We start from the raw sequence: 12,797 nt of genomic DNA, 5'->3' as shown, positions 1-12,797 counted from the left end.
TTCTTCTAATAGGATGGTTTTAAGAAATAAAATGTAAAAATGATACCTTTTTTTAATAACCTTCATTTTAGAGTAACACAAATTGAACTTCTTATTTGACATGTTAAGACCATATCTTATTTTCATCTTCATTATATTTTGTAGTACTTTTTACAGCAGGTATAATTGATTTTTCCTTTTAAATTAGTACATGTTAAATAATCTAGCCAGATGTTTGGCTTTAAAATAATACGATTCAGGAATGGAATTGGTCAGCTGCATAAGCAGTTTTCCTCTTCCTTCTTTCCCCAGAGCTAAACTTCTGTTCTCTTAAAGTTACATGTCTAAGTGACTCGGGACTGAATTGCTTTGAGATGCCCGTTTTGACTTTGAAGGGGCTTGGTTTCCAAGGGAGCCAAAAAAATATCTGTTCTTTGCTAATCTGCCATCCTTTGGATTTCTCAAACTAGATATCCAGAAGCATAAATCCCATTAAAAGAGTAGGCTTAATTCTGGCACCTCTGCATTTGAAAGAATATTTTCATTGCAAAATGGAACTGGTGCAGATACATAAATCTCAAGAAATGGAATAATAATCAGTTCAAGATGTTACTTTTCCAGCTGTCTGTCCTTAGTGCTAGCAGCAGTTACTATTCTCCAAGAGAGGCAGCAGAACAAGAATTGCTTGGTCCAGCGTGTACAAGCTTAATCTGCTGCTGAGTCTTATCTGCTGGAGCTGTATGCATACAAGTAGTTTGAAACACTGCTTCTACTGTAATAAGGAATGGCATTATGCATCACGTTGGAGCATTAACTCTGAAACGTGGTGATTATTAAACTTGTGATACTGTTTCGTTGCTAGTCTGGATGTTGAAAGTATGTAATACAGATAATATGTGCAATGTATAGACTGTAATACAATGCTCTGTCTGCCTTATCAATTTATTTACAAGTTCTTTCTTCTAATCGCTTGTCCAGTGACTTCTGGGAGTGAGGCTTGGGAAAACCCTGATACTCTCTACGTTCCACTTCCCGTTGCATTATGCTGCAAGTTCCCAACCTCCTCATTCTCTCTGATTTGCTAAAATAATTATAAAGAACTTATCTTTATGTCCCCTCTTTCCTTACAGCTCCAGAAACAGCTGTCTGAGCTGGATGAGGATGATTTATGCTATGAATTTCGTCGAGAACGTTTCACCGTCCATCGCACTCATTTGTATTTTCTACATTATGAATATGAGCCTGCTTCAGACAATACTGATGTAACTCTGGTGGCTCAACTTTCAATGGACAGGTAGGGAAAATCTCTAGTTCATCTGGAAGTGTGAGACAATGAATATCTTCTTATTGAGAAACCCAAGTGTGTTATGCTTCGGGGAAAGAAAAAACTCACTTTCGTAGAAACTTGTATGTCATACTGTAAGACCTTTCTTGAATTAGTGGAAGTACATGTGGATATCATACATGCATCCAGACTTCAGCTCTGCAGTGCACACGCAAGTGTTGGTAGAGTTCATGAGATTGTCAGGCATTATTAATTCATGGGAGTTTTGCTGCAACTTAGGAAAAAAGAGGAGATATTTGTAATAGACCTATGCAAGCAGTTGTAGTTGACTGAGTTTTTATGCATATATCCTCCTTATACAATGATAGTTTTGCTTTCATTGGTATTTCCCTTGCATAAAATTTCAATTAGAGATCTTTCCTATAGTGAAAGTCAAAACTAAATGTTATAGTTTCAAATTGGGAAGTTGAAAACAAAACTTTATTTTTTTTATGTGCTACTGTGAAATAAAAAATCTCCTGTTGATAGGAGTAATTTTTATACAAGTGTTGATTTTCAGAATAGCATTTCTAGTTTAACTCTTTTCAACTTTCAGTTCTGATGTGAAGTGGAATTTAACTGGTATTTGATTTGGGGAAAAAATCTATTTCGTGACAAGTTCCACACGCCCCTTTCTGACTCCCACCATTGCAATTAGTGGTCATTTTTCACAGCTCTTAAAGTGCAGTCTGTATGAGCCAGCTTTGTGAAATTTTGAATTGTCAGTCTCCTTTATCCTACCACTTCTCAATTCAAATCCAAACTTTGTGTTTACTGCTATCAGAGTGGGTTATGAAACAAGTCAGAACTCCTTGAATATTAACCAGAAACTGATATTTCATTTAGCAGAGCACATAAATGGTACAACACGACCCTTGTATATCACCACTGCTACACCAGTGGAAGGTCAACAGTATTCCAGGAGAGTCAGAGGAAATCAGATCAACAAAACATACACCACCTGTTTTAAAAATAAACATGAACGAATGAGGGCTATTCTGTTTCACCAGTGCCTCAGCACTGTATCCTGCACATTGTGTCACGATTTGCTATGTGCATTGGTGTCTGTTCTATTGATTTTTAATTGAGGAAACATTTCTTAAGTATTCACAAACCTTTGGGTGAAAAACTAAAGAAATAAATTAAGCCAGACCCTGAGTGAGTGCCACAGTGAATTAGTAAACCTGATGTGTGCACATGGTGGATTTTCCCCCCAGAATTTAATTCAAAAGAATGAGCTGGGGCTCAGTGCTGATTCACTGGCACTGATGCAAAGTCTAAGCATCTGTTTCCCTTTCTGGGTCCTCACTGGGGCATGTGTTTTTATTGATAGACAGAAGCACACATTTTTATTCAGGAAGAACAGCCCTCCTGGTACTGTGCAGGGAAAATCTTCCCGACTTCATTGGTGTGTTGCTATAAATTATTGATTTGAGTTGGAAATACTTTCTTTCAGCTAAAATCAATAAATAATATGATACCAAAGAACTCTTTAGCTGCTTTGTTTTCTTTCACTTCTTTCAGTTACTGCCTTATTTTTTTTTTATAGCTTCTTTAAACCACTTTTATTAAATTCCTCCAGCATAGCTGCAGACATTTAAGAGTAGTGTCTCAGATGTAAGGTGACATGTACATAAACAATGCACTATAAGCTACATGGCCGCACCGTTCTTTCAAACGAACATCTGAGAAGTGGAAAGGCAGAAAGGCAACTCCCAATGTCTCCAGTTATAGCCCTGCTGGAGATGAGACTGACATTACTATCGTGACAGGCTTATGTTTGCCTGTGCTATAAGCTGGAAGAATGCAACAATGCGATGCAGTTTATGAGCTAACATTAGATAATGTCTTTAGATAAAAGCTTTGATACCGTCCTTGTCCACTGTTGGTTCATTACTGGTTAACTGTCGCCTTTTATATTGATGTGACATTTTCTTCAGTAATGGCTTGGCTGTGTCACTGTGTTTTTCATGCATGTGTTTTGGATAGGCAGCCTTTTTAAGAGGCACAGTGGGTACCTGGGGTTCAGAAATCAGACTGGGAGTTACAAAAATGTGAGATCAGGATATGGACAAGGAAAGACATTGATTAGCATTACAGTGCTTGAAGTTGGGGTGAGAATGAGTGGTAAACTGGCTGGGTATTCTTAAGAAGAAAAGTGAAAACAAACAATCTCACAATACTGTTGAATTCCAGTTAAATTCTCTTGACTGAAACAGACCTCTAAAAAAATGACTAGCTGAATGATGAACTCATCATAATGCAGTACAAGAGCATATTCATTTTCTCTAGAGTCCTTAAGAGAGTACATACCTCAAGACTGCTAACAAAACTAAAATAACTTGGTCATGATGTGCTTAGAAACTTGTAATTCTAAGTTTTATGGTTGAAGGAAACTAATGTAACAATCTACAGAGAGCAGATCATGGAGCGTCACTAGCAGTGCCTCTATCAAAATTGTGGAAATGGAGCCTGTCAGTGAGAACAACACAGCAAAATGGAACATTCTGAAGGGCACTAAGCTGTCCAGCTGGAAATTTATACCAGCAAAGCCCGCTAAACTATTGTGAAAAGCTTTGCAGGCATTATCAGGTGTGTGTTTAAATAAGTTATGTGTGCCATTTGTCCACTTCATAGAGTCCTTGAAAGGCATTTTGCTGTATTTCTTGCTAGGCAAATATTCCATTTTTAGAAGGCTGCCCTAAATCTGAATGCTGATAAATTGATGTCTCCCAATTAATAGGTTTCCACTGTGTTGGAAAAGGGGAAAAAAAAATATTATTCTCTATTTATTATTTATACAATCAAGAGCCTAAACTCTTCACATACTTTTTAGATCTTTTTTATTTATTTGTGTTTCTAATTTGGCTAATTCTTGCTGATAATGAACTTTATTTCAGTAATAGATAAAAAGAAAATAATGTACCAGGTGGAGACTATTAAATGTAGTATCTCATATCTTAAGATAAAATTATTATATTGCCTTGGATGTCATCATGAGCATTCAGAAATGCAGGAAAAAGCTATTAATGTTAAATCAGAATGTGTGTTTGCTGGTATAAGTATATCATTCCTTTCTGCTGCAGAGCTTAGGGAGATAGTAGGAGGGGGAAATTATTTTCCTGATTACGATGATGCAGAAAAAGTTTTCTTGTGTTCTGTATAAATATTAATGGGAAAATCTAGTAATGTGTATTTAGAAAGAAGATAATCATGTGGCATAGTCTACTTTCCTAATTTTTAATAGAATATCTGGCTAAGCTGCATAGGTTCATTTCCCTTTGTATTAACTCAAGAGGCTTTGTAATCAGTCCTTGCTGTGTTTTTGGATGGCATGTCTTAATCTCTAGGCAATTCTCTATAAATTACTCAAAGTGCTTAAACAATTTTGACCAAGCTGGGTTTGATTTATGTTTGCGTATGAGGTTTTTTGTTGTCATTTTCATCAGTAGTATTGTAACTGCTGGGTGTTTAAAAAAACCTAAAATTGATACAACCTGTTTTAAAAATTATTTCATGAAATTTGAGATTCTGTTAAAATATATGCAAATTAGTACTTTAAATTATAGTTTTATCTGAAATGTTCTTTTGATATTCCACAACAATACCATGTCTCTCCTTCCTTCTCTGCTTACTCCCTACACATAGTAAATCCCATCTCTATTGATGTGTCATCCTTTTGTTCTTTCCCTGACAGTGTGTTTTGTTCTAGTCAGTAATCCCTTGACCTGTCACTTTTAACAGCTTTTGAGACTGACTAACCGCCTTCCGAAAATTTGGGGAAGGTTTTCCTGAACAGGAGGTAAAATGATCTGCGAGTCTCTTTTTCTTCCACAATCTTGTTGAAGAGCACTGTAGCATGTTAGTGTGTGAGAATCGCTTGACCTGAAGTGTGAATTGGGTAGTAGACACTGTTTAAGAGTACGAGCCCTTTTATCCTGTAAATAAATCCACATGGACAGATCACTGCAACTGCTCAAAGCTCCCATCATCCATGTGTTTTCTCCTGCAGCCTCAATGCTTTAGGCAGAAAGGGTGATGTTGATTTCACCTAGCCGTACGTATCTGAGCTGTGGTTTTGCATATCTGAGCTAGGGCTGTCTGAGGCTCCCTTGTATTCAAAGAAGTAGGCATATCTAGGGTGCAATCCGTCTGTCCAGAAGGAGGCATCAACTTAGATGTGCTGAATTGTGCTGTAGAAATATCCATTGCTTTCCACAGCATATGAAGTGACCCCAATCTGTCTCACTTAGAGATAGATATCTGCATTTGATCAGATAAACCCAGGCAAAGAGTTCCAGAGAGGGAGGCAGCCTTTTCTTATTCTCACCCTTCCTCTTTCAGGCTCCAGATGCTTGAAGCTATCTGCAAACACTGGGAAGGTCCAATCAGCCTGGCACTCTATCTTTCTGATGCAGAAGCCCAGCAATTTCTGCGCTATGCCCAAGGCTCAGAAGTACTTATGAGCCGCCACAATGTTGGCTACCATATCGTGTACAAGGAGGGGCAGTTCTACCCTGTGAATCTGCTAAGGAATGTGGCCATGAAGCATATCAGCACACCATACATGTTTCTGTCCGACATTGACTTCTTGCCTATGTATGGACTCTACGAGTACCTCAGGTAAATGGATAGTGGAATGATTCTCACCAACACCCATGTTTTCAGCCCCTCCACCCCCCTTCCTTCCCACATATTCCTAAAACAATGCAGTTTGAGGAGTTCTGAAAGAGGCAGCTTTATAAATGTTTAAGGTGTGACAATGCCCAGCAAGGCACAAGGCTTCGTAGGGTAGAGGAAGGGGCTGTAACTGAAAGTAAAGCAATATGGTTATGAAAGAAAAAATTCAACTCTAAATATAAGCCCTGTTAGCCATGAGAATAATTCCCTCAGAGCAGCAGAAGAATCAATTTGAAAATTGAACTGGACTAAGTATTATTACATGTGCAAGTGCATCCTGTATTAGCAGAGATGTGAAATGGGTGATCTCCCTGAACATCCCTGGTTCTTAATGTCAGTTACAGAAAAAACATGCAAAGCATTACTGAACTTCTTGTCTCTGTGACACACTCTTAACCCAGTTCCAAAGTTTGAAAAGAGCGTGATAGTCTAACTACCTCAAAGATACGACTGCAACACCAGCAGCTGTCAAGGCAAAATTAATAGCATAAAGAAACTGGGAAGAGTAACCACAGTGTGTATTGTATCATAATGAATATGAGCAGGCTGGGCTGAGCAAACTACAGACCTCTGATCCACTAACTGAGCTTTTTTAATAAAGACCTTTTTCCCCTGCAGAGGCTGGTCATCTGAGCCAAAGCGTAGAGCAAGGAGGACACCCTGTGGCCAGACAGGAGGATTTCAGTTCCTTAGTCCTGACCAGTTTTGTTCATCTCTGTTCAAATTTGGTAAAAGTTGATCAAACTGTTCCAAGGAGGGTCTGCCTGTAGGCAATCCCTTTCAGTCCATAGGCCCAGGATTTTGGAGTGTAAAGGGAAATATACCTTCCAGTACCATAAACTTATGGAGGAATTATTTTGTTTCAGGCTTAACAATTCAGTAAGCATCTTCTCATGTCTCCCTCATGTGGAGAATTAATTGCCTTTTTCAATTTCTGCATCCATGTAGGGGGCCAAGTTCACTATGGCTTTTAAGACACTGGAATTCAGTAATGTCATTGAAGTTTTATCGCACTGTGTCAGCTTGTTTCCCACTTATTTTAGGGATATTTCTTTTTTGACTTGTGTTATGATGACTCCAAAATAATTTTGTCCCTTACGCACATTAGCTGTCTCAAGATACATGTAGGGACAGTAGTCATTAGCTTTTCTGTTATTTGATGTTAGTATTGCATATTCATGTTTCTTCAGATCAATGCTGGACACAGTAAGAGTAGCAGTCGTTAATTCTGGCATATAGTACTAAAAAAGCAACTTGTTCCTCCGTGCTGCTTCACAGTGCACCGGTGGGAGCCAGCACTGAGAGGAACAGAGGGGAGCAGACAAAACGATATATCACAATACACTTAAGATATTACCACCTTAGGAATAATTCCTCTATAATGATCATTTATAATAGGACTAAATTCACAGCAATGCCACTCATTGGTGCTGTTTCAGAAAAAAATAACGGATTCACACTAAAAATTGTTGCATCTGAGACCTTGTGTTGTTCTACTAGCCTTTTGTGAGGCTTGTACCACCTTAACTCTGTGATTCTCTGTTGTGAGGGAATATCGAAATTGCTAATCTACTACTACCAACTCTTTAAAATGGGATTTTTTTTTGGAGGGGGGGGATTTATGTTGCTTTTTCAATAATGACTTTCCTCAGCAAAATAGCAGGGAGGTAGTGAGATTATTTTAAATATGGATATCCTGAATCTTTCTGCATTGACTGTTTCCACTGCCTCTGCAAGTAGCTGATTACTGCTATCTGTCTGAATGACAGCGATTGTTTGTTAGAGAGATGTATGAGCATTTTCATCTTCATTTCCTCAGACAGAACAACCATAAGCAAATAGAAAGAGTGTGCTGTTTCACGCTTGCTTTGTATAGGATGAGCCAAATAAATCCCTCTCACTATGAGCTTGCTTTTTTACATGTATTTTGTATTGTGTCTCTTCAGACAATATATTCTCAAAAAGAAAGGAATTTTGAAAAACTTTTTCAACATATTTTGAAAGTGCTGTGTGTGAAAGATTTCAGCCAGTTTTGAAGGACAAGCTGATGGAGCTGATAGTTACCTATCCCTCTAGGTATCTGTTACTAGCACTTAGATTTGTGTTAATTGAGCTTTTTCATGGCTGCCAAGTAAGAGTATTTTAATGCTTTTAATCTCCATCAAACCCTCTTTTTGTCCTACTTTACTCTTCTTCTAAGTACAAAAGGAAAGAAATGTATCATTTAGAAATTTCCTGCTTACAAAACTCAAACAGTTTCATGGTCTGTGCTGAGCCTTCTGTCACCTTCCCTTGTTAGTTACTGAGGTCATCTTGTCCTTGCCTCAGATGTAAAGGCTCTTTCTGGTTGCTATAAGTAAGGTGTGCAGATCATCCTAAAGGTTCTTCTAACACAAAATAACTAGGTAGGCTTCAATTGTTACCACAAACTGTGGCTACTGTATTCATTAATCTCTAGCCAAGCATTTACCAAGTCCTGATGGTGGAAGCTAATTTGAATTAATGGATTATTTTATAGGGTTTTTTAATAAATTCAATGCTTTGGGATTAGATTGCTAACCTTTCTGCATCTGAACTTCTCTGTTGTCCCGAAATGGCAGCGATATTACTATGTGCCCCTGTGAGGATGAGAATTTTGTATTAATTTTTGGAAAGTACTATGTAGATTAAAAGATTGGTATCAACATGCTGGAGTTCATGTACGAGGAGGCTCTTGTGGTTTAAGATTCTTTTCTTCCATGCTTTGCAAAACCACCAAGTTTGATTAATAGATTTAGAAATTTAACCCAACCTTCAATGTGTCAGAATGACATACATCAGGTCTGAACACAAAGATGCTTGGGAAACTTTCCTGGACAACACTAACAAAGAGAAAACTCTTCATAAAGTCATAGATCCTTATTTTGGGGTTTGCAGAAAAAGAGGAAATAAAGGAAAATAGGTACTGAATCAATATTACTGAATCAAAAAAAAAAACCCAAAAAAACAAAAACCCAGTCCTCATAAGGATAATGCAGGAATTAAACACCTTACCCAGTGCTAGTCTGGAAAGTAATGAAATATGTTCCCTTCATTATGTTCTACATATCTTACAACACCAATACTGAAAATTTTCCTATGTGAAGTATCACTGAAGCAGTCAATCAGCAAATGGCAATTCCACTCATAACAGGAAAAAAGTGACTCCTTAGAAAAGGAAAAGTAGATTTGCTTCTAATAGGAAGAGGTTAGATTTTCAGCTGGTTGTCCAAGGAGCGGACTGCCAGTTATCAGAAGAAAATAGAAAGTGGTTTTGTCTCTAGCAAATCCTCCCTGCCTTTATCACAACATACATGGCCTCTGTTGCCCTTTGTCACTCAGGTTCAACACCTGGATGTCAGCACTGATTCATTCTTCACCTTACCTTAGTCCTTCACCTTAGTCCTTCACCTTACCTTCACCTTACCTTACGTCATCTGTTCCACATCAAAAGCGGCCTGTTCTATGCAGGAGGTCAATGCTGCTGGACTTCTTGACTGAGCGTGTCTTAACTCCTGTCTCAGTTTTAGTGAACCCCTCTATTTTGACCTTACAACATGCATCTCAGATGTTCATATATGTCTTGCAATTATTTCTGCAGAGATTGTCCCACTGTTTTATTTTACTCCTGAACTACCTCCACCAGTTCTCTGGGTTTGACTGTATCCATTACAAGCAGATTTCAGACCTCTGCTTCTCTCCATTTACTAGCTTTCCTTGTTGACTTTTGATGGTGCAAGTGATTTCAGCTTCTCATATCAGTTTGTCCCCTTTGTCTTTTGTATTTCTTCATGAAGGCACTGTCATCTATTCTTTCCAACAGTTCTGCCATTGACACCTGTGTTAAATTTGCAGATGACAAGAAGAGGGAGCATGCGAAAAGGATTATTGATATCCACATCATTTTTGTTCATGTATCCTATATCTTGCAAAATGAGTCATGTTCAACACTGATTTCCACACAACTTGCTCTTTTGACTATTTCTGCTGCTATCCTTGCTTGATAACTATAGTTGCTTCACCTTTGTTCAGCTTCAGACTGTGAACTTTGGTGGGAAGTATTGTCTCCTACTCTTTGACAGTGCCAAGCACAGCAGGGAATTTTGCCTGAGACTTTTGAGCTCTCCATCAAATGAAGAGATTGCAAAAGCCATAAATAGAAGCTGCTGTTTCCTTGCCCAAAGAGTAAGCATCACTGTAAACATTACCTGCTCCATGGTAGAACTGAATCCCCAAGGCTGTACTGCTCAAGGCTGATAGATGGCACAGAGTCCAGAAAGCCTGAGATGATATCAGAGAAACTTTTTTAGTATGCCCTGCTTGCAAAGAAGGTGCAAAAGGGAAGAAACATTAAGGGAGTTCTAAAGAATGGATGCTGGCACTCCTCAATGATTCTGGAAGGTCATGAAGGCTGATTGTGAAGAAGTCTTCTATTTATATGTAGATATCTTGGATATTGGTGATGGTGAGGGAGAAGTTAGTGACTAAATTACAGAAAATTTACAATAAGATGCTGTTAGAATCCTTCAGTTGTAAAAAATTCACTAGAATGTCCTTAAACGATGCAAGCTTTGCAGTAAGGCACTGGGAATAGATTTCTTTTAATAGAACAGGCCTATAAGGTAGTGTGAATTCTCTAAAATTCAGATTTTATTAAATAGCCCCGCTCTTCTTCTTTTTCTCTCATGGCAATACAAATGAATTTTAGGTATTTTGGGCCTAGAAAAGTGGTTTATTTGGTCCTTCTAGTATTATGACAGTGATCCCAATTCCTTCACCTTATAAGGCTGGTGAGAATTTGCTGCTTGTCAACATTGCCTTTGATTGCTTGTTGCAGGGATATAAAAGTCAGGACAATGAATCCTGTTAAGGGGAACTAAGTTTGACAGGGAGAGAAAGACATATTTCTCATATGAAATATGAAGATAATGAAAGGAAAATCAAGACAGAGCTATTTCTAATGACAAGCATAGTAAGATACCGTTTGAGGATGGAAAAGTAACTTCTTTGCCTTTGGGTTTTGGTTTGTTAGGAAAGAACAGACTGAATACCTCTGGCAGGCAGTGCATAAGATTGCTAAGCTGTAACTCTTCTGCAGCAGTCGTCCTAAGGCCCCTGTCTGCAGAAGGGCCCTTCTGTGCCAAATGCAGTAGGTGCACACGCGCACACTCACACAACAGAACAGTCTCTGCACTGAACAACTTGCAGCAAAAGAAGGCAAGAAATATCTCAACACATGTAGCACACAGCTCTTCTCTGCAGAAGAGAGCATGTTTGCCTTACAAATACAGCCAAGCACAAAAGAGTGCTGATCTGTGTGCACAACCATGCATGATTAACAACTATCAGAAAAATATTAATTTACAGTTTCACTGATTTGCACCATGTTGTCTTGTAGTAGGTCTGTGCCTTGCCATGAACAAAGCTCAACCATCATGGCAACAGTGTTCTTGAGAGCAAGTATCTGGTCAGTAGTGATGTTAAGGTAACACACACCTTGTAGAATACAGAGAGCTCTAAAGAAGAGTTGGAAAGCAAGTATGATGGCACGGCATAGCACAGAAAATAGCTAGGCTGAAATGCAACCAAACTTTACAGCTCCTCACCTTGTAAAGTCCCACTGAGTCCTGGATAAATCTCATCTTTATAGAAGTGCCATTGACTCAGCAGCTCTTTACCACATATGTATCATAGAATCATAGAATCACCAGGTTGGAAAGGACCCACTGCATCATCGAGTCCAACCGTTCGTAACACTCCCTTAAACCATGTCTCTAAGCACTTCATCAAACTGTTCCTTGAACACCTCCGGGGAAGGTGACTCGACCACCTCCCTGGGCAGCCTGTTCCAGTGCCTGATGACTCTTTCTGTGAAGAATTTTTTTCTGATATCCAGCCTGAACCTCCCCTGGCAGAGCTTCAGGCCATTCCCCCTTGTCCTGTCCTCAGTCACTTGGGAGAAGAGGCCAACACCCTCCTCTCCACAACCTCTGTTCAGGTAGTTGTAGAGAGTAATAAGGTCTCTCCTCAGCCTCCTCTTCTCCACGCTAAACAACCCCAGCTCTCTCAGCCGCTCCTGGTAAGACTTGTTCTCCAGCCCCCTCATCAGCTTCGTTGCTCTTCTCTGGACACACTCCAGAGCCTCAGCATCCTTCTTGTGGTGAGGGGCCCAGAACTGAACACAGTACTCAAGGTGCGGTCTCACCAGTGCTGAGTACAGAGGGAGAATAACCTCCCTGGACCTGCTGGTCACGCCATTTCTGATACAAGCCAAGATGCCATTGGCCTTCTTGGCCACCTGGGCACACTGCTGGCTCATGTTCAGTGGGCTGTCAACCATTACCCCCAGGTCCCTCTCCACCGTACAGCTCTCCAGCCACTCTTCCCCCAGTCTGTAGCACTGCATAGGGTTTTGTGCCCCAAGTGCAGGACCCGGCATTTGGCCTTGTTAAACCTCATGCCATTGGCCTCAGCCCAGCGGTCCAGCCTGTTCAGATCCCTTTGCAGAGCCTCCCTACCCTCCAGCAGATCCAGACTTCTACCCAGCTTAGTGTCATCCGCAAAATGTAGTAACAGGATGTAGTAACATTCAACTATGTTTCTTTTACAGATGTGGTCAATTAACGATGCTCAGAGCGCTAGTTCAGCTCTGTACACCCCTGGACATGCAGGACAGCGTTGATCAGTCAAACACGCAAACTCTTTTTGAACTGTGATTGTTCTCCCTGCTCTTAGAACAGCAGATTCAAAAGGAGAGGAAAACTTAACACCCCTGGGAAAAAATATTGGCCATAGT

General features: G+C 39.5%; 1 protein-coding gene across 3 annotated transcripts in view; it reads left to right on the top strand.

Moving 5' to 3' along the window:
- The window catches only part of LARGE1 (LARGE xylosyl- and glucuronyltransferase 1), a 284,444-nt gene that overhangs the window by 255,551 nt on the left and 16,096 nt on the right, over positions 1 to 12,797 (top strand). For 2 of the 3 annotated variants that reach the window (XM_054062449.1, XM_054062466.1), the window contains exons 11-12: positions 1,110 to 1,273; positions 5,648 to 5,926. In XM_054062449.1, coding sequence (XP_053918424.1) covers positions 1,110 to 1,273; positions 5,648 to 5,926 — 443 coding nt within the window. The remainder of the gene's footprint in view (positions 1 to 1,109; positions 1,274 to 5,647; positions 5,927 to 12,797) is intronic. The other variant, XM_054062457.1, reaches the window with a different exon arrangement.

This window comes from Cuculus canorus, chromosome 1 (genome assembly GCF_017976375.1).
Source record: "Cuculus canorus isolate bCucCan1 chromosome 1, bCucCan1.pri, whole genome shotgun sequence".
In the NCBI taxonomy this organism is placed as follows: domain Eukaryota; kingdom Metazoa; phylum Chordata; class Aves; order Cuculiformes; family Cuculidae; genus Cuculus; species Cuculus canorus.
Note: the sequence above shows the minus strand (reverse complement) of the source record. Positions and strands in the feature narration are given on the sequence as shown.